The sequence below is a fragment of the Bos indicus x Bos taurus genome, chromosome 9 (assembly GCF_003369695.1).
Source record: "Bos indicus x Bos taurus breed Angus x Brahman F1 hybrid chromosome 9, Bos_hybrid_MaternalHap_v2.0, whole genome shotgun sequence".
NCBI lineage: Eukaryota > Metazoa > Chordata > Mammalia > Artiodactyla > Bovidae > Bos > Bos indicus x Bos taurus.
This window is the reverse complement of record NC_040084.1, coordinates 45,043,501-45,066,187: the sequence shown is the minus strand read 5'-3', so window position 1 is coordinate 45,066,187 and position 22,687 is coordinate 45,043,501. Positions and strand designations below refer to the sequence as shown.

The following is a 22,687-nucleotide window of genomic DNA, read 5'->3' as shown; positions in this document are numbered from 1 at the left end:
GATTCTTTGCCAACAGTTCTGCATGCCAGGTTTGTGCAGGGCAGTTGAGTGATCAGTTTAGCATAATTGATATTTAGGGTTATGAAATTAGAGAAGATTGAGACTCTTGAGTCTAGGTATTTAAAATCCTCCCTCCCACTCCCACCCCCTTTTTTCATCCTCTGAGTTGCTTCTGATCTCAAGTGCCCCTTTCCCAGCTTGGATGGACTCATTTCAATAAAGCTTTTATGAGCAAACTAGTCCCCCTTATCCTTTGGTCCCCTCCCAACCCCAACTTGAGATAAATTTGAGTCTCTTTTACCTACCATTGCCCACTATGGATCTGGAAGATATTTCTCAGAGAGTATCATTAAATCAGACTAAGTTGTGCATTATGAGAGTAGAGAGATATAGACAGTTTAAGTTGGGAAAGAATCAAGAGAAGTCAAGTCCCAGCACTGGAGATGTGTGTGCTTGCTAAGTGGTTTCAGTTGTGTCCAACTCTTTGCACCCCTTTGGACCAAAGCCCACCAGGCTTCTCTATCCATGGGATTCTCCAGGCAAGTATACTGGAGTGGGCTGCCATGCCCTCCTCCCAGGGATGTTCCTGACCGAGGGACCAAACCTGCGTCTCTTATGTCTCCTGTATTAGCAGGCAGGTTCTCTTTCACTTGCACCACCTGGGAAGCCCAGCAAGTGCATGGAAAGTAATGGAGAGTTAGTTCATAGTAGAGCTAAAAACAAAAGTGGAAGTCTCCTGATATTTGTCTCAGTGAGTTTCCAGCACAGTGAATTGAGAATAGGAAAGTTATATAAAATAAAAGAGAAGAGAAAAAGTATTAAGTGGCATGAAGTCCTGAAAAGGAAACATTCTAAGTCTTCTCCCCACCCTAGCTTTATTAAAGTGTAGTTAAGTTAAATTGTAAGATTTTTAAAATGTACGATGTGATCATTTGATATATGTATACATTACTAAAGAATTCTTCCCATCTAGTTAATTAACATGTCCATCACCTCACATATTTATCTTATTTTTTTTTTCTTGTAAGAACATTTAAGTTCTACTCTCTTGGCATTTTTCAGGTATACAATACAGCATTATGATTTGTAGTTACCATGTTATACATTAGATCTTCAGAACTTATAGCTGAGAGTTTGTATCCTTTTACCCACCTCTCCCTATTTCTCCCACCATCCAACACCTGGCAACCAATTTTCTTTCTATGAGTTTGACAATTTTTTTTTAGGTTCCACGTAAGTACTTGTCTTTCAATGTCCGATTTATTACATTTAGTGTAATCCCTTTGAGGTTCATTCATGTTTTTGCAAACGGCAGGATCTGTCTTTCTTATGGCTATAAATAATATTCCATTGTGTGTATAAAAATACCACATTTCTTTATCCATTCATCCGTCAGTGAATGCTTAGGTTGTTTCTATGTCTTAGCTATTGTAAATAATGCTAGAGTGGGATATCTTTTCAAGGTAAGGATTTCATTTCCCTTAGGTCTGTACCCAGAGTGGAATTGCTGGATCCTATGGTAGTTGTATTTGTAATTTTTTTGAAGCATCTCCATGCTGTTTTCCATAATAGCTGCACCAGTTTACATTCCCACCAACAGTGCCCAGACTTGATTTGTTTCACATCTTCATCTACATTTGTTAATCCCTTGTCTTTTTGATGACAGCCGTTCTAACAGGTGTAAGGTGATAAACTCATTGTGATATTAATTTGCTTTCCCTGATTAATGATGTTGAGCATCTTGTACCTGTTGGCTGTTTGTATATCTTCTCTGGAAAAATTGAAATTTTCTTATTTTTTTCAACTCCTTACAATAGTTGGATATACTTCTCAGGATTATGAAAGAGCAAAATGTTTCAAGGTGTAGGAAAAATAACATTCCTGAAGAGAAACACAAAAACTTAAATTCGGTCCATTAACCCTGAGTGTTAGGACTTCCCTGGTGGTGCAGTGGATAAGAATCTGCCTGCCAGGACAGGGGACACAGGTTCAGTCCCTGGTCCAGGAAGATGTCACATGCTGTGGAGCAACTATGCCGTGTGCCACAACGAAGAAGAGCCCCCACTCCCTGCAAGTAGAGAAAGCCCTTGCACAGCAGTGAAGATTTAGCCCAACCAAAACAATAACAACAACACAAAAAACCTGAGGGTTAAAGTTAGCTGTGCATTTATGCATCTGATCTCTTTTCTAGATTCTGTGTGCTTAAAAAATGTCATCAGGATGTCATAATGATCTTTGCATCTCATGAAGTGGCTTCTATATAGATTTACTGTATGAGAATTACAGGATAGTTTTCAAAAAAGATGACATCATGACTTTCATACAGATATAAAATAAGCAAGTGATAAAAGATATTTTTTAAAGTCAAATGAAGGAAACAAGCAGATGTTACAAACTTTCAAAGGAGAATCCAAAGAACAGACACATGTAGATGAGAAATATTGAGATTAGCATGCAAATAAAGGCAGCACTAGCTTTTTCCACATGGGAAAGGAAAGTTAATTGAACCTGACAGGGCAGAATTTGCTGCTGTGTGGGCAAGAATAACTTTGCAGTTATCGGCAATTTAAAGAGCTGTAAGATAACTCTCATAGAATCAGAATCAGATAATCCATAATTGTGAGTGCTGGGTCTAGACAATGCAGTTTTCCAGTGAAGCACTACTTTTTCCTTACACATATGTTGTATTCAGGCATCCCAGGTAGCTCAGTGGGCAAAGAAAGAATCTGCCTGCAATGCAGGAGACGCAGGCAGGTGGGGGTTCTATCCCCGGGTTGGGAAGATCCCCTGGAGGAGGGGATGGCTATCCACTCCAGTATTCTTGCCTGGAAAATCCCATGGGCAAGGAGCCTGGTGGGCTACAGTCCATGGGGTTGCAAAGAGTCAAACATGACTGAAGCGATTAAGCACACACATATTAAATTAATTATAAAAATAAAACATATAAAGAGAACTTCACACTCAGTGTGATAAATAGCACTTTGCCACTTGCATCTATCATATTTTTCAGTGTTTATTGTTCTCTGAAATACATACATTTTTATAGTGAAAAGATCAAGTATTATCCAAAGAAGGTCACCTCCTTTTACCACTTCTACCAGGATATTTTTCAAGAATTTTTTTGTTAGGGAATTCCCTGATGTCCTTGTTGTTAGGATTCTGGACTTTTACTGCTGTGACCCAGTTTCATTGCCAAGTTGGGGAACTGAAATCCTGTAAGCTGTGTGGCACAGTGAAAAAAAAAAAAGAGTTTTTTGTTAGAGACACATAGAAAAATTCTTCAGTGGCTTTATTTCTTTTGTCCCACTGAGAAGATAAACAAGATTCTTCGTGTAAACTTTATCATCCAAATTTAAAGGATGACCAAAGGAGATGAAAACTCTTACCATTCAAATGTTAAAGGAATTGTTTCCAAGGCAAGCCATAGTTTGGCTTATAGAATTTGCAAACGTAAATTTGTTAATGGACAGAATCTAGTCCTAATGGTTTTTACTTACTAAGAGTATTGGGGGATGTTCCTAGTCGTCCAGTGACTTAAGTCTCCGGGTTCGATCCTTGGTCTGGGAACTAAATCCCACATGCTGCAACTAAGAGTTCACATGGTGCAACTAAAGATCCCACATGCCATGCCTGAGACCCAGTGCAGCCAAATAAATATAAATAATATTTTTTTAAAAAAAGTATCTGGTTGTGGGTAAGCAGTCCTGGCTTAGCTGTGTCCATGGAGCTACCTGCCCTTCTCATACTGCATATTTTACCTCCATCCTTTGCTCCTCAGTTGTCTCTTTTTGTTATAGTGGCTGTGTACTCACAGAATCACAGCCTTAAAATGTTCAAATAGGGAATCAAAATTTCTTAAGGGATCAGTGAAGATCTGTAAGAATACTTTAGCAGCTTGGCCATCAATCTTTAGTCATATAAAAAGGTGGGATGACATGAAGGGCAGCAGCAACCAGTAAGGAGGAAAACAAGAAGTAGCTAGGTTGCTCAGTCATGTCCAACTCTTTGCAACCCCATGGACTACTCCAGGCCAGAATACTGGAGTGGGTAGCCTATCCCCTCTCCAGCGGATCTTCCCAACCCAGGAATCAAACTGGGATCTCCTACATTACAGGTGGATTCTTTACCAGCTGAGCTACTAGGGAAGCCCTACATGATTTTAAGCTTTAATTTTCATAATGAGACCTACACAGAGAGGGGATAATATCACAGTTTATGAAGGTTGTCTGAACATAGTAGCGATTTTCTTTGTTCAGTTTGCACTTACCTACATACCGACATGGTAAACGATATAAGAACTGCTGATTCTTGACAAAGTGCAATATTATATAGCCAGTCACAGGAAGACCAATTGGGCTGGAGGGAGAAGTGGACAGAGGTCATTTACATCTCATCTGTACTTCATTATTTTCCTCAGCAGTAGCTGGTGCTGGAACAGGAGGAGATCAAACTTATTGATCAGTAGAAACCTTTCTTTGGTGATTTCAGCAGGATAGTTTTTAACTCCTTCTGATTCTTGAGTAGCTGTAGTGATGGAAGATGATTTGGCACAATCTTCTTTTGCATCTTTCACATGAATTAATCCTGAGAATGACATTTTGGGTAGATCACACCAAGCAACTTGCTCTAGGGCAATAGGTCCTTTAAAAACATATTTTAATGTGACTCGTATAAACATTGTCAATATGGAAAGCTTACAAGTAGTTCTTATTAATTCAAGAATATAGCAACAATTCAGTGTTAACATGAAAAATATTGATTGAGTAATAGGGAGTTGTTTTAACACTATCTTCATAGAAACTCAAACACTACCAACATTATTATTGGCACAAAGGTAATTAAGCCGTGGTAACTTCAAAGCTTTAAATAGTCAGTTTGGCTAAATAAAACAACAACAATACCTCAGTTGGCTAAAAGTAGGATTGCATCTTAATCCATCCCTCTTTTTTGCTTCCAGCTTGCAAATAACCAGCATAAATCTGAAACTGTTATCTAACCTTATTCTGTGCAGTTCATCAGTCATGCCACTAAAATTGATTCTTGACCTCTATACATCATTCTTTCCTTTGAAATTTCTCATGCTGTCTCTTCCTTTTATGCTTTAACTGAGAAGGTGTGTGTGACAAAATAGGAGCTAGTCACTTTTTAATTTTACAGTCCCTGTTTGAATACCTAAGGTGTTTTAATCTTTAAGTATTTTTATTATGTGTTTAAATCATCTCATAAATTGTTTTGATATTTATATCTACTTCTCTAGATAACAAATTATTATTTCACCTATCAAGTAATCATAATGAAATTCCTCTTAAATTTCTTGTGCTTTGGACCAAATGTTTAATAAAAAATTCAGTGTACACATAAGAGAAAGATACCACTTTAGAATGATTTGTGAAATATGGCAACCATAAAAATAAAGCTAGTATTTAGCCAGTGCCTAAAAGAAATCATGCAATGAGCAAAAAAAAAAAAAAAAAACCCAAAATTTATAAAAGTTGACATAAAAGCAGTGGTGGAATTGTCTTTCTTCAGGGCAAACCAGTGTTTATTTACAGCAGGTGTCACACCTCTGACACTGGTGAATGTGAAATGGTCTGGTGGAAAGCAGGCAGCACTGGGGTTTTAAGTTTTCAGCAGGACTGCTGTAATAGATAAATGAACCAACATTTTCACATTGCTGTAATCAGATTACTATAATCTGATTCTTTCATCAAAGTAAATACCTAATTTTAACCACCTCAAGATAGAAAAATATTGAATGTCTTGCTTTCACTTTACTACCTGCACTAACCTTTTAAAAACACTTTATACCTAAAGTTCGGTGTGACCAAAAATGGTAGATAAATTGACCTTGGTTCCAACTAAAACGAATTTAAACCAGCAGTTTGGATAGTTGCAACTCTGCCACTTCAAAAATACAGTGCCTTGTGTGTGTGTGTGTGTCTGCGTGTTGTCCTGACCTGGACACTTCTTAGTTGTGATGGGATCATGCAAGCTGTGCTGTCAGAGTGCCCACTGCATGTGAGATTGGGTCCTGTTGTATAACGGACTGTTTTGACTTCCCCAGAAATTGGAAAGCATTAAGTTATCTGTGTTTGAGTCTATCTTTCTCCTTGTTTTTTCAGCTTTTCCATTAGCCAGAAGAGATTACCTATGCGGCATGTTGTTTGCCACCTAAAAGAGAGATAACATTTCTATTCCAAATACAGATTTAACTTATGACCTAGAATTCATTATAATGCTCCCTCTCAAGTTATGGTACAAAGTAGCCAATTCTCAACAAACAATTATTGTTCCATGGAATTGCTGCATGACTTCCAAGTACTTTTAAACATAATGGAATGAAATACAAAAATGCCTGGCTTATACTTATAAGTGATGGAAGGGCCCTTACATGAAAAAGGCTCCCTTTGCTCCAATTTTTCCAGTGGTTTTTCTCTCCCCTTTCATGTCCTCGACTCTTTAAAATCTGCTGTATGTTCTGTCCCTACTTCTCTTGACCCTGCACCATCATTCATCACATGTCTGTCCCACACATTTTCCATCTTATCTTTTTGTTTTTATAAGATGATGAAAGGTTTGCGAATAGAGCTATTACTATATTTTAGCTGGTTGTCAAGATACTGCAGTACATTTTTAGCTGGTGTTATGATACAGATGACAGACCATGGCATTAATCAGAGAGAGTGTCCAAAAACTAATAAACATAAGCAATCCAAAAAGCAGGCAGGCGAAGACATCAAACAAGATTTTACACACACACACACACACGTATATATTACCATTTAGCTAACTATTCACATACATTTCATTAGTATCTAGTATGAAGTCATACTCGTAGATATTCTTAAGTGTTTGGGTTTTTTTTTTCTATTTTTCATATATATTTATGAAAGTGATTGCTTGGGTATTGTAAACAATTGAATCCACTGACAGGCAAGGTATCTTAGGTAAGTGCACATTGTAGAATCAGGTGGTAAAAAGAGGTGCAGTTCAGTTCAGTCGCTCAGTCGTGTCCGACTCTTTGTGACCCCATGAATCACAGCATGCCAGGCCTCCCTGTCCATCACCAACTCCCAGAGTTCACCCAAATTCATGTCCATTGAGTCGGTGATGCCATCCAGCCATCTCATCCTCTGTCGTCCCCTTCTCCTCCTGCCCCCAATCCCTCTCAGCATCAGAGTCTTTTCCAATGAATCAGCTCTTCGCATGAGGTGGCCAAAGTATCGGAGTTTCAGCTTTAGCATCATTCCTTCCAAAGAAATCCCAGGGCTGATCTCCTTCAGAATGGACTGGTTGGATCTCCTTGCAGTCCAAGGGACTCTCAAGAGTCTTCTCCAACACCACAGTTCAAAAGCATCAATTCTTCGGCGCTCAGCTTACCTCACAGTCCAACTATCACATCCATACGTGACCACTGGAAAAACCATAGCCTTGTCTAGACGGACCTTTGTTGGCAAAGTAATGTCTCTGCTTTTGAACATGCTATCTAGGTTGGTCATAACTTTCCTTCCAAGGAGTAAGCGTCTTTTAATTCCATGACTGCAAAGCAGTTGATAAGTAAAAAGTACCCTTAGAACTCAGCTTTAGCAAATGGTCTGGATACTGAGGTTTGGAAGAGGCATATGCATTTCCTCTGCCAGTAGTTTTAGGGTTTAGAGTTCACGTTAGTTTTGTCTTCATAAGACTGACCCATGCTAACACTAAGCCATACAGAGCCATCCAAACATCTAGCATTTATTCACCAGAAAGAATTGAATGGCGGTTAGACTCAGTTAGCTTTTTAAAAATAGCATTGAAAACCAATCCTTAGGGTGGTCTAACCTGTAAGCAGGTAAAGAAGCAACAATTAGAACCGGACATGGAACGATTGACTGGTTCAAAATCAGGAAAGGAGTATGATAAGGCTGTATGTTGTCACCATGTTTATTTAACTTACATGCAGAGTACATCATGTGAAATGCCAGGCTGGATGAATCACAAGCTGGAATCAGGATTGCCGGGAGAAATAGCAATAACCTCAAATATGCAGATGATACCACTCTATGGCAGAAGGTGAAGAGGAACCAAAAAGCCTCTTGATGAAGGTGAAAGAGGAGAGTGAAAAAGCTGGCTTAAAGCTCAACATTCAGAAAACTAAGATAATGGCATCTGGTCCCATCACTTCATGGCAAATAGATGGGGAAACAATGGAAACAGTGACAGACTATATTTTCTTGGACTCCAAAATCACTGTGCACAGAGACTGCAGCCATGAAATTAAAAGATGTTTGCTCCTTGGAAGGAAAGCTATGACAAACCTAGACAGCATATTAAAAAGCAGAGACATCACTTTGCCGACAAAGGTCCATCTAGTCAAAGCTATGATTTTTCCAGTAGTCATGTACAGATGTGAGAGTTGGATCGTAAAGAAGGCTGAGCAATGAAGAATTGATACTTTCTAATTGTGGTGCTGGAAAAGACTCTTGAGGGTCCCTTGGACTACAAGGAGATCTAACCAGTCAATCTTAAAGGAAATCAACCCTCAATATTCATTGGAAGGACTGATCCTGAAGTTGAAGCCTCAGTACTTTGGCCACCTGATCCAAAGAGCCAACTCATTGGGAAAGACCCTGATGCTGGGAAAGATTGACATCAAAAGGAGAAGAGGGCAGCAGAGAATGAGATGATTAGACAGCATCACCAATTCATTGGACATGAGTTTGAGCAAACTGGGAGATGGTGAAGGACAATGAAGCCTAGTGTGCTGCAGTCCATGGGGTCACAAAGAGTCAGACACAAGTTAGTGACTGAACAACAATCTATTATACATTTTATTTATCTCTAAGTTTAAAAAAAAAACAGAGTAGGCAGGAGTAATTTTATCAGTGGCAGTCTTTTAGATGAAATGTAGTTTAAATTTTAGAGGTTTTAAAAATTCCATGGGTAACATACTTTATAAAACCAGAGATCTTTTTTTTATGTTTATATTAATTTTGTATTTAATATCCAACAGAATTTGGCCATTAGAAATATTTGGCCATTAGAAATATAGGAATATATCTACAGGAAACAAGTTTATATGGTTTTGAGAATATTTATAGATGGAGGCAACAGAAATGGAGAATTAAAAGAATTATTATGAGAAGTCAATAAATATTAATTGGTGATAATAGTGAAATTTAGAGAAAGGAGCAGTTGATTCAATGGCTGTAAGTTATCACCTGTTTTGATGATATGTGTGCATACACATTTAACACATAAGGATGAACTAAGAATTGAGTAATGGCGTCAGAAACAGAGAAACTACTTTGGAACCTAGACTCCATAGATTTTTGTAGTCTTTTCCTACCAAAATAAGCAGGAGACATCCCTGGTGGCTCAGATGATAAAGAATCTGCCTGCAATGCAGAAGACCCAGGTTTGATCCCTGGATTGGGAAGATCCTGTGGAGAAGAAAATGGCCACCCACTCCAGAATTCTTCCCAGGAGAATTCCAGGGACAGCAGGGAGCCTGGTGGGCTACAGTCCGTGGGGTTGCAGAGTTGGATACGACTGAGCAATTGACACACACAGTGATGATAAAAAGATGTAGGTTTCTGTGCTGTTAGAATCAGAAGTTTCAGGGAATCATTTTTAGTTCATAGTAAAGAAACAAGATCCATACATAATCTTTTTCCTCTCTCCCCTCCTCCTTTCTGCCTTCTTCCTTTCCAGGCATCAGTGAACTGTTGAAACAGTGTTTGGGGAATATTTGGTATTCAGTTTTGAACTACATTTCTTGTGGTTGGGATCACGAGGTGATCTCTTGGTTAAAGTTGTCAGTGGTAAACTCTGTTTTGTATATAGTGGTGGTTCTCAAGTAGCTGCTCACTATCAACAGGGAAGTTTTTTAAAAAGTATTGATGCCTGGGGTGTGCCCTCAAAGATTCTGATTAGTGGTCTGCAATAGGACTCAGGCATAGGTATTTTTTAAAAAGCTTCCAAGGTGGTCCTAGAATTGCTCATGTGCAAGTAAACTGTTAGATGACTGATAATAATAATGGTCAAATTATAAAATGGAAATGCAGCTTTAGAATTGCTCTTTTTTCTTTTTCAATTGTACAAATAATTATAAATTTTCTGGTTATTTTAAAAAGAAACTATAAAGAACTTATGGAATTCTTATATGAAACTTCCCCTTCACCTTACATCTACTCTCTCCAGATGTAACCACTTTCAGTGGTTTTCTGTGCATCTAAAAATGCATACACTTACTTGTTTTTGTTTGTTTTTTTTTTGGTAAAAAATAGTTTTTGTTTTATTGTGGAGATGATAAACTATCTTTACATTTCATGTTTAATAAGAGAAGAATAAGACAATAGCAAACAGAACACAAAGATTTTTAGGAGGTGCTTGGTGACAGTGGTTCAGAAATCATTCATTCAACATTTACTCCTTTATTATACTTTAAGAAAAATATTTGAGTATGTCTCTGTGTCAGACGTTATTCCAGGTACTGGGAACATAACAGTGAACAACAACAACAGAATACTGTACTTGAAGTGGAAAAAATACAATAATAGAAATGCATACAGTTACTTGTATATAGTGTTTTTGAAACATAAAGGAGATCATACCTTCTTTTATATATTATTATGTGTTTTGCTTTTTCCACTTAATTTATCTTGGAGATCTTTCCATGTCAATACATAGAGATCTACCTTATTTTTAAAATATTCTTTTACTTCATTCCTTTTAATATCTGTAGAGTGTTTCTCAGTTTATGGGCTTTAATTTCTTTCCCATTTTCACATATCTAGCTCACCGTTACAGAGCAAAGATCCTGTAACCAGACTACCTGGTTTTGACTATAAACATTTATTCTTGTTGGTGATATTATCATTTTAATTTTTCAATTTTTTTACCAGTATGGACAACACTGTAGTTAATATTTTAGTATCTAGATCATTGTGCTTATCAGTGAATATTCCTGTAGGGCAAATTCCTGGAGTTAGAGTTGCTGGCTCAGAGAGGACACATATTAATATTTTGAATTATGCTATCACATTTTCCTCCAAGAGCAATTTATATTTGCGTCAGCCAGTAGAATCTCATTGCAGTTTGTACTTCACGGCCTGAATACATTGTTTACATCACAGTGTGATCGCATGGGCACTACAGTGGCAACTACCGCATGGAAACTGCAGTTCCAACTACAGTGATTGGAATTCATTTTCTTTATTTTGGCTGGAATTTCTTTGAGTTACTTTAATAGCTCTGAGTATAGCTTATTAACCTGAAGTTCCAACTTAGGGTCTTAAACATATGATTAAGAAGAACAGAAAAATTATTTACTGATTTTTTTTTTTTTAGACAAAAACTTTGGACAGTAGAAGAGGAGTAGAAAGTACAAGAGGAGTAGGAAAAAAAACTGGGCATTGGCAGTCAAAAGTCTGGCCTGGATTAGTTGCTGCTTTTCATTTTACAGATGGAAAGAGAAGCTCACTTCCCCACAGCACAGTGACAGAACAATAACCAAGTCTCAAGAAAAATCAGCTTCAAATCCGTGTGTTTGTTGATGTTTTAAATTGAGGACCCTGTATTTTTTAGATTACATGTGATAACATTTACATCAATATTGTTGGGTATAATGCTTTTATATAATGAAAATACAAGTGTAATGTATTATTTTCAGGTAAAATTTCCTTCTCTGTATACTCTCCGAGACTTCATTTTCTCATCAATACACTGTTTTGCTTTTTTAATAAAGAGCAGTAAGCTGTGAGTTTTTAAAGTAATTTTTATTCCTTTATTTATTTTTGGCTGTGCTGGGTCTTCACTGCTACATTGGCTTCTCTCTAGTTGTGGTGCTCAGGCTTCTTTTGTTGTGGAGTGTGGGCTCTGGAGCGCACAGACTTCGCTTGTGGCGTGTGGGCTCAGTAGTCGCAGCTCCCAGGCTCCAGAGCACAGACTCAACAGTTGTGGCGCATGGGTCCCGCTGCTCTGTGTCACGTGGGATCCTCCCAGACCAGGGATCACACCCATGTCTTCTGTATTGGCAGGCCACTTCTTTATCACTGAACCATCAGGGCCTGATACACTGTTGATATTGTAGTACCTACTTCATAGGGTTCAGGGGAGAATTCAATTTTATTTTACATATTCAAAACCTTTTGCACAGTGTCTGGAATGTAGTAAGCTCTTAATAAATCGAACTTCAGTATTCCTATAATTATCATTTTAACTCTCTTTTAACAGTATGTTCAGCCTTGTTGTGACACCCCTTTACCTTCTAAGGGTAAGAGAGACAGATTCGTAGGCCAGAAGACCCCATTTTGTCTGAAAGTTTCCCACCAACCTAAGTTCACAACTGGGTATAGCTTATTCACTCCATAGAACCCCCCCAAATACCAAGAGGAGAGTTAGAAAACGTTGATGAACCACATTTCCTGACTTTTCTTTACCCCTCTGGATTTCCATTTTGAAATTTGATTGATCTTTTCTTTCATCTCTCTTTTCCAGGGATTTTTATGTACTCCTTTCCTGTATTTATCCCTCCTTCCTGCCCTATTGTCTGCACTTTCCCACTTTGTTCTCTTTCACTGAGACTGCCTTACTTATGTTCTCTCAACATTTCCTTCCTCTTTAGAAGCCTACAGATCACTGTGTCTTTATCTTCTTTTTCTCTTAATATTCATTTATTTGGCTGCACCTGGTCTTAGTTGTAGCACACGGGATCTTCAGTTGCTGCATGTGGGATCTAGTTCCCTGACCAGGTATCGAACCCGGACCTGCTGCACTGGGAACGTGGAATCTTAGCCACTGGATCACTAGGGAAGTGCCTGTATCATTATCTTTAATGCCTCCCTCTTAGCTCTCAGAATATAAGTTTCTGTATATCTTCTTATTAAGACTTTCAAATATTTAGAAGCACCTACATTGTATTTTTTTTTCCGTTACATTTTTAGACAAAACTGGATTTCTGTCTATGTAGTGTCACTCCTCATTTTTTAAAATCACTTTTGGGACTTGTTTTAATGCTCACATCATAACATAAAATTCATTCAAATTAAACTGATTTGGAGGGGTTGTGAGAGTGAACAAAAGAGACTAGTACCATGCAGAGCTTTGTATAGAGAATATGGTGTGATATTATTTGTGAGCTGTTCCATTTTGGTGTCAGTCTCTAGGGAAGGAAGTGGTTTCCTAATGGGGTGTGATCTGCACTCTTAGAAATAGTGATTGGCATTGAATGATTAAATAGAAAAAGAGAATACATACCACTCCTCCCCTTTAAAGCTAAGCACGTATATACTGAATGTCTTTTCATCATGGAAGGCAGTCTGGCCTAATCATAGAACGAATCTGAAAAGCTAAGGGAGTGAATTAACTATGCAGATCAAAATGCAAGGAAACCAAAATGATGCAGTGTTCTTAAAAGTAACTTTCAGAACCCAAGTAAATGTAGTGGTAAATGTACATATGGAATATAATGGAAGACCCCATTTGAAAAAAAATGAAATCCTGACATGAGGCCCTTGGTAAATGAGCGAGCAAGTGGCTCCCTGAATTGGAGAACAGTGTGCATTCCACAATGACTGATGAAATTGATGTGTCTGTGGGAGAGCAGCTCTATTACTCAGCCTTTAACCTATTTTCTCTCTCTTCAGAAATGAGCTCCTAAGTGGGTGTTATCCTCAAGGAAGTGAGTTTAATTCAAAAGGAGGTATTTTATAGATGGGCAAATTTAAGAATTCACTTTGCACTTATAGGAGAGAAGTATGTGGAAAAGCATTATTATAAGTAATAGGCTTATACTTCTCAAAGATGCCATTTTAGACTATATATTTTGGGACCCTGAATTTGAAGCATTAATGAGTAACTTTTATTGTTTAATTTTGCATTATCTCTGAGAAATACCACCAAAACAGTATTGAATCTGCTTTGTAATATTTCATTAATTTATTAAAGTATAATAATAAATAATTTAATTCTAAAATGATTTTTTCCCCTTTAATTTTTGAAGATATGATACTGTTCTTCCCTGACATAAGTATTTGTTAATTACTGAAAAAAATAAAAGCCCATCTTGTAATCACATTATTCTAAAATTTACAAGATAATATTGATAAATGGAGAAGCACGGTGTTCGTTATCCTAGTTTTTGCTATGTTAAAAAAAAACTCTATTACTTATTTTAGAAGATAAAAAATATATTCCTAAATATGATTAGAATGATCAGTTCAGTGAGAGTTTTCATTTCTGTGCTACTTATCTCCTTTCAGTAAATGCCTCAGCATTTTTCCACGTATGAACCATGTCAAGTAAATTCCCTAGCACAAACTTGATAAAAGGCGAAAGAATACTGTTGTATGTCCTTTTAGCAAACATGTATCATCAAAAAATATTGCTTGATGACATCCTCCCTGAAGAATTAAGGAATAAATTTCCTTTTTGTCCATAGACATATATTATTCACTCATCGATTCTTGAGTTTGATAAAATATATTTCTAGGATATAGTATGTGAAGACTCATAATCTGAGATTTAGCCTACATGATTAATTTCATCATCATCATTAGAGTCTGGAGTATTACTGTCTTTTTGTATTTGTATTTTTTTTCCATCTAACAATTGCAAAATGTCAGTTTTTTTCTCTTTGCTCTTATGCAGAAAACAAAAATTTTTGAATTCTTAACTGTGTTCAATAAGAGTTAGAAAAAAAGAACAAAAGTCCTGTCTCCTGATGTCTTTTATACCTTCTGGAAAGATAAGACAATAGCTTGGGCAGTGCAATAACAAGGATGATGAAATAGCCATTATTTATTTCATTATTTTATCGTCCCTCTAGATGATCACATCATTTTTAAATTTTCTTATTTTTTTCTATGAAAGCCTTAAATTCAATATGGTTATTTGCCAAGTATCAGAAAATTGTTTAATTGTGTAACTAATATATTATTCAGGAGGTAGAATAGAATAATTTTAAACAGATTTTCTCTGCCAACAGCTTTGGATGCACTAGGATTGCATGGGGCAATTGAGTGATAATTATTATATAATTTCATTACTAATAATTGATAATTATGATATAATCTCAATTCCAGAGATTCTTGGAATTGAGATTATATAATTGATATGGTAATGAAATTAGAGAAGTTCAAGACTATTGATGCTTCTGGTCTCAGGAGTCTCTCTTCCCAGCTTGGACTGGCTTATTTCAATAATGCTTTTATGAACAAACTAGTCTCCCTCATCCTTTTTTCGCTTCCCACCATCCACCGTCCCAATTCCAACTCTAGATAAATTTGGATCCTCTCTCCCTCCCATTGCCCACTACCAGGCTGGCAGATATTTCTTGGAGAAAGTCTTAAAATCAGACTGAGTTGCACATTATGAAAGTAGAGAGACACCAAGATCATAGATAAAGTTGAAAGAGAATCAAGAGATGTCGAGTCCTAGCACCGTCTTGCAAGTGAGATGGAGAGTTGGTGAATAGTAGAGCTAAAAACGAGTAGAAGTTTCCTGACCTTTGTCTCAAATGAGTTTCTATCCCAGTGAATTAGCAAAGTTATATAAACTAAGAGAGAAGAGAAAAAATGTTAAGGTGGCATAAAGTCCTTTAAGGGAAACATTCTAAGCCCCATCCCCACCTCAGTTTATTGAAGTGTAGTCAACAAGTAAAACTATAAGATTTTTAAAGTGTACATTGTGATGATTTGATATATATATGTGTGTGTTTTGAAAGAATTCCTCCCATCTAGTTAATTAACAGGTGTCCCAAGTGGCTCAGTGCTAAAGAATCTGCCTGCCAATGCATGAGATGTGTGTTCAATCCTTGGGTTGAGAAGATCCCCTGGGGAAGGAAATGGCATACCAGCTCCAGTATTCTTGCCTGGGAAATGGCATAGAGAGAGGAGCCTGATGAGCTATATATATAGTCCATGGGGTCCTAAAGAGTCAGACATGACTTACCGACTGAACAGTTACAATAACAACAATCCTATGTATACCTCCCAGTAGGTTAATAGTAGCTTGTTTTGGAAATACTTGGCAATATAAGTTACTAACTTTCTAGTCTCACACACACTAGCTGGCTAGTTAATTACAACTAACTCGTTTGTCATGATCTTAAGCTGATTCCCAGTTACCACCTATTTTGCTTTGATTTTGTAAAATGACCTATTGTGTGTATTTCATGATGAGAATTAATGAAATCATAAATGTATTTGGAAAATAAATTTAGGATAGAAAAACCCTTAAAACATTTCATTTGTAGACAAATTTTGTATTACATAACTAGGTAGATTAAAAACCTTCACAAATATAAAAATACATTTTCTCTTGATGTTTTATTGTTTTTAATATGAAATTTTAAAAGAAAATCTGATTGAAATATATCTTCCAAATAACTTCTCAGCTTTTAGAATCTTAGTCAAAATTTCAAACATAGTACAAGCTGTGCCCCCAGTGTGCATTCATTTATTAATTAAAGATGGATTTATATTTATCTCAATTTAGAATTTATCCTGAAGGAAAACTTAATTTCTTACAGAAAGAAAGTTTTTCCCGTTCCTGAACTAGCATCAACCTTTATTAATCTCACATAGGTTTCTATCTAGAAACCTACGTGAGCATTCTTCTGAATAGCATTTCTGAATGCTATTTCTGAATTCTGAATAGCATTCTTCTGAATCAGACACTTTTTATTTTGCTCTAATATTACTTGATAATTTCCCAGATATTCACCATAGATGTCTGACTTTTTATTTATCAAATTTCGCTGCACTCATCTGTGCAAAACGAAAAAAATTCCTCCAGTTCAACCAGTTTCTATAGCCAAAATAATTAACAACCGAAGAACTGTTAGACTCATAAAATTTAATTTGCTCTATAATTTTTCCATTTGCTGATTGAATTGGTGTTGCATTTTAAGTCAACTGCTGGATTTTTAAACTTTTGTTCAAGCTAGCTGGTTGTTTTTTGTTGAACCCAGCTGCCCTCTAATGGACTAAACTTCCTTTACAATAACCTGACTCAAATATCAAGGAGTCATTTATCTGTGGAAGTGATTAGTCTTTCATGCTTTCAGATTCTGGTTTTTCATTTTTGTGTTTAGTACAACACGGTTTGTGTGTGTGTGTGTGTGTGAAGAAGGCATACTGAAATCAGCTGATCTCTTTGACAGTCTTATATTTTAGCATATTTTTGATTTCTGACATATTTTATGATATACCTGCTCCTACTTAAGAGGTTTTTCATTGTTCTTGCTGCAGATGCTACAACTGTGGTGGCCTTGATCATCATGCTAAGGAATGTAGTCTACCTCCTCAGCCAAAGAAGTGCCATTGCTGTCAGAGCATCACGCACATGGTGGCGAACTGCCCCCACAAAACTGCGGTGCAGCCGCCAGCCAGTTCTCAGGGAAGACAGGAAGCGGAGCCCCAGCCGTGCACGTCGACGTTCCCTCGGGAGGTGGGGGGAGGGCACAGCTGTACATCATTTCAGGAGGCGAGGTCCGAGCTCTCAGAGTGGCCAGGCAGGTCCCCTCAAGAAGCTTCCTCCACCAAGTCGTCTGCAGCACCGGAAGAACAAAGCAAAAAGGGGCCTTCCGTTCAAAAAAGGAAAAAGACATAACCCTTCTTTAACGTATCATTTTCTCTCCCCGGTTGGGAAGTCTACCTCATGCAAATTCAGGGGAACAGTATTTCACATACAGCAGCTGACCTGGGATTTTTAACTACTGTTGAGGAACTGTGAATGTTTTTAAACAGACAAATCACTCTAAGCAAATTACCTTGGAGCAGGGTGTCATGTGTTATGTGACTCAGAGAATGAGATGCTGTTATCTGTATGTACACGTGTGAGAGGGAGCGAGCCTGAGTCTGTGTGTGTGTAGGAGAATTTTCTTTATAATGTAGACATATATATAAAGAGGGCTTGTCTTTATATATGTGTGTATGGAGATACAAGCACACACCCTCCCTCACAGAATTGGACATCCCGCAAGAATTGAAAGCCCACAGTGAAGCATTTTTAGATGGTTTTGAAAATAACCCTTGGAATTTTTCTTGAAATACCATTCCCTTTGTATTACATTAGAGAAAAAAAAGACTGTTACCTTTTATGTGAACCAAAGGATATACTTCAGATCTCAGAGCTGCCAGTCATATGGTACTAAAGGTTTTTAAAACATCAGTTCTCCCGAATTTGGGATTGCCTCTTTTTCTTGGTATCTGTACAGTGTATCCCCCCACCCCACCCCTTTTCAAGGCAGTACCTTAACTCCATATGCCTCCGACTGCCGTTTAAGCTTTTTTGAATCTGGGATACAAACCAGAAAAGACAATGAATGTGTAATCTCTGTGCCGATATTTCAGTGTTTCCAATTCCAATGTTTTGATTGTAAATTAGATGCCTATTCAGAGAAATGAAGGGGGAGGGCAATGTATAAATGTAGTGATGTGATTGTTTTCAGTGGTATTTTGATACCAGCTCATTGTAATCTCTTACATGTTGTGAGGTTTTTGAGGGACTGTGGCGACAGCAGCTCCCCTTGACTAAGTCAATCCTTCTAACCATCACTTCGAGCAGGGGCCTCCTTGTTTACTACTGAAGACCTTGGAGGAAAACTCCAGTCATTGGGTGTATGTTTTTGGTGGCTGTTTTTATTCCCCCTGGAGAGTTACCTAACTTGTTTCTAAAACAAACACACAAAACAGCACAGTAAAATGCCAGGGTTGAGAATGAATATTGAGTGGATGCTCACAATTGCCCATGATGTATGACCTTGAATAATACGAAAAAGCATCATGTTTGGTGGCAGGCGACTAGAGTGATGAGCCTGGGGAGAAAGGTTCCCAAACCTCTCCTACCAGAGAGCGAAGTGTTTTTTATACAATACAGTTGATCTTACGAGAATTCCCTCATGACTGCTACTGAAGGGACGAATATGGGAGATTCGGGATGAGCATTCAGTGATGGAGACAGAGACAGTAGTGTCGATGGCTAGGGGCCAACCACAGTATTGATCCCTTCAGCTTCCAGTCATGAAAAACACTCATTTTGCTGTCATCCTGGTTCTAGATCTTATGGGTGAATTTTGGGAACATCTCCAAGAAGGTACCAAGTAGTAGTAAGGCTTAACATTGGCAGTAAATAGAGTCTTGTATAAGCCTGTTGGTGTAAGCTCAGATAATCAGAAACAGAAAATAGCATGATTCAAATGAGACATGTTCTGCTGAACAGTTTCTGCTCCCTCCCAGCTTGTCCTGCCGAGGGAGACTTGTACGGTTTTGCCCCCGTTTCAGCAAGCAAGCCACGCGGAAGGAGAGCAAGCGAGCCTGGGGCTGGGCCACCAGCCCTTCCCAACTCAGCTTGAGTTGACAGTGTTTGTGAGAGTCTCCATGGGATGTACTGAAATCTCAGTATGCTGTGATGCAAAGCTTACCTTTGACGATATTGAATGTGATAAATAGCTATAGAAAAGTACTTCCTTGCCTTATGTGAGGAGTGTAAGCTTATTTAAATTATGTAGACAAATCAAAGTGGCATTGCTTAATTTTTAGCAGGTATAATAAGCAGGTTAACAGTAAAAATGCAAAATGTAATAAGTCACTTTGAAAATTCAAACCAAAGTTCCTTGACCTTATTAGAAATAGGAAATTATGGACTTGAGAATTGGACATTCCCTGTTTACATATAAAAAGTTCAGAGCTGAGATCACGATTTAAAAAAAGAAACATTTTATAACTGTGGACCTTATGGGTGCAATTTGAAATCACTTTTCAGCATCTCACCAGACTGAACTAAGCACATACCAAACCTATCTTTCATGAAAAGTTGGGGTTTATTTTTTATATAAGAATATTATCACTATTACATAAACATACTCAGGACAAAGAACTTCGCTCAGGGAACATACCGTATAATAATTGTTGTTTCTTTACAGAATAGTCTACAGTCCTGCTTACTCAAAACAAACCAAATAACTTAGACCTTTATGTAAGTATTATGTACTGATGTTAGTAATAACTACCTCTGAGTTTGACATAGATCAAAATGTCCAAATATCAATTATCAGCTCTCCTTTTTTAATTTCATGTGAAAATTACTCAAGGAGACTTTCTCCACTCCTTTCAGATGTGAATATCACTGACATAAGCACAGTGTCCATTTACATGGGTGAAATATTCTGTTTACAGCAAAAGGCTACCTCATAGTTGATGCATAGCACACCTTTATGCTGCTCCAGCCTTACAGTGGCTGATAATTCTCTGGTACAGAATCTTTTTATCTAAAGTATAGATAGCAATTCATAACTGCATGTTTCTGACAAACACTTGTGAATAATGAAGCATCTAGTTAGCAAAGTCTCGGAGCATTTCCTTCAAGTGACCATGTGTTTAAAGACATAGACTCTTCTACTGAAGCAAAACAGAGCACACAAGTCAATCTTCGAAATAGCTGCTTTGCCCAGAGGTCGGTAGTGGGAAGAAGTCAGGAAGTGAGGTTGCTTGTATGAGTGTATGTGTGCTGGGCAAAAGTATCAAAGATGCCAATCTCCTTCGTTTGTGTCTGTGCTGCCCTGAGGCCAAGTGATTGCAGCATTGTTGTCCAGGCACATAATTAACAGCACTGGCTGCCAAGGAGTGAACGTACAGTGGACGTGCAATGCCCTTTCTAGCTACTGAGGGGTAGGATCTGTGTGAAGCATCAGTTTACTGGAGTTGCTAATAGGTTGGGCAGGAGGTCTGTGAAATAGTTCCCCTTTGACCTCTCCCCACCCACGTCAACACAAATGTAATTCCTAGGAAAAGATGCACGACCGGTCTCCTAGCCCTGTGAGCTATTCATTGCTACGTGGCAGATTATAGTAGAAACATTTTTATACTTGCATTTTTCGTCTTTATTAGAAGCCTTTGGATGTATTTTTACAGTTGAAAGATTTAGAAAGATTTTTACCTGCTTATAACTTGGAAATTTGGCGTGCAATGTATGGGAAAAGATCGAGAAACATCATGTTATTAGCATTGGTCCATCTACAAATAAATACAAAGGTGTTTCTATTGCCGATATATATTTTTTTTGGCCCAGTTTTATTTTGCACCAATGTGGCCCCAAGTTACTGCTAGTTGTATGTAGTTTGTGAATAGGAGCCCATAAGTGTTAATAGACTTTGTAACTTTCACTGTAAGATGAGTTATACAGGACATGGAAAATCTCATTAAGTCTTAAAGATAATTTAAATTAATTTATCTGTTTTCTCTAAGAAATGTTTATCATAAAATATATATGTGTATTTCCCCTTTGGTTATAAAATTTGGGAAAGTGTGTACACGTGCAGCTGCACGGACTTTAATTTTCTAGATGTCTTAATGAGATTTATTTGTTTTAGGGAAGAACAACTTGTTACAAGCATCAAATTCTGTCTTACATTGCTGTCAACAGCCTCTTGCAGATGTGGTGGTTGTGTGATCTGTGTCATAGTTCAGTTAGAGTGAGAGGTTGACCTCTGAATCATTGTTAAATTGTCTGTTTGGAGCAAAGCTGCAAAGTTATGGTCAAGTACTGTACAGTGAGAAACTATTGCAACGTTGAATATATCTGTGGCTTCACATGTGTGAGAGTTAACCAGCTTGAAAATGATGGTGTTGACTACCTCTTGAATTACTTACAGCTACCAACCACTGGCACCCACCACCAGCTGGCTTTAATTAGTATGTATTGCTTTTTTGGTATTAACAACTTTAACCACAATAGAGACCAAAGTGAACACTGATTTCTATATGACTTTAATATGGTGTTTTATCTAGTGTTTTACAATTATCCTGTGTAGTCTTTAGATGACCTCATTGTCCATTTTGGCTCATGTTGTTTACAAGTGAAAATAAAAAACACTTGAACTGTATGTTTTTAAAGGACAAAAAAGGAATAGATGGTCGGAATGGCGTTTCACTTGTGTACAGTCATCTCAATGGACTACAAGTACTGTTTGCCTTTCTGCAGACCGTGGATTTTATATTATCATCTCATGGCTAGTGTCTTATTCTGTCAATTATGGATATTTTGAGGTTTAAAGAAATTACTTGATTAAAAATAAAACATATAACGTTGGCATTTATGATGAGTGTTGGAGAGTTTTCGTGATTTGTGTGATGGCTAAATTTAATGAATGGGTAAAAAGGCTACTTAGTATTTACACCAAAATGAGTATCAATTAAATAGTTTTAACACAGCCTCAAGTCACAGTGATTTTAAATATAAAACTTAGCTGTGACAGTACAGATGGCGAATAAATTCCACCTTAATGAAGGAGAAAAGGTGGGTCCTGTCCTCATTAGGAATCATCCTTTGTCAACCAGCATGGACTGTGCAAGCTTGGTAATCAAGACATACTTCTGGGGTCAGGAAAAGTAGCCTGGAGCAAAAGTGTTCACACCCTTTTGGAGAAACCATTTTAGAATTTTCCTGCAATTTTTTCCCAAGAATTTAAGTATTTGAAAAGAACAGTCAGGGACCTGTGACACCAGTACCAAATACCTAAGCTATGAAGGTAGATTTGATATACTCTACAACAAACTTTATAAAACTGCTGAGTTCTATAAACTGACCCGCCTCACCATCACACAGATTGTCATTTCCAGTCTATATGTGGATGTTTCACTTTTTCCCCCACTGTGGTCTGCTGGACTTTTTTTACCTTTTAATTATGGTAAAAAGCGAAAAA

General features: G+C 37.5%; 1 protein-coding gene across 2 annotated transcripts in view; it reads left to right on the top strand.

Annotated features, from left to right (window-relative positions):
• The window catches only part of LIN28B (lin-28 homolog B), a 142,840-nt gene extending 120,759 nt beyond the window's left edge, over positions 1–22,081 (top strand). For both annotated transcript variants that reach the window (XM_027551319.1, XM_027551320.1), the window contains one exon: positions 17,235–22,081. In XM_027551319.1, the coding sequence (XP_027407120.1) occupies positions 17,235–17,595 (361 nt within the window). In that variant the 3' untranslated portion in view covers positions 17,596–22,081. The remainder of the gene's footprint in view (positions 1–17,234) is intronic.
• Positions 22,082–22,687: the final 606 nt, after the last annotated feature.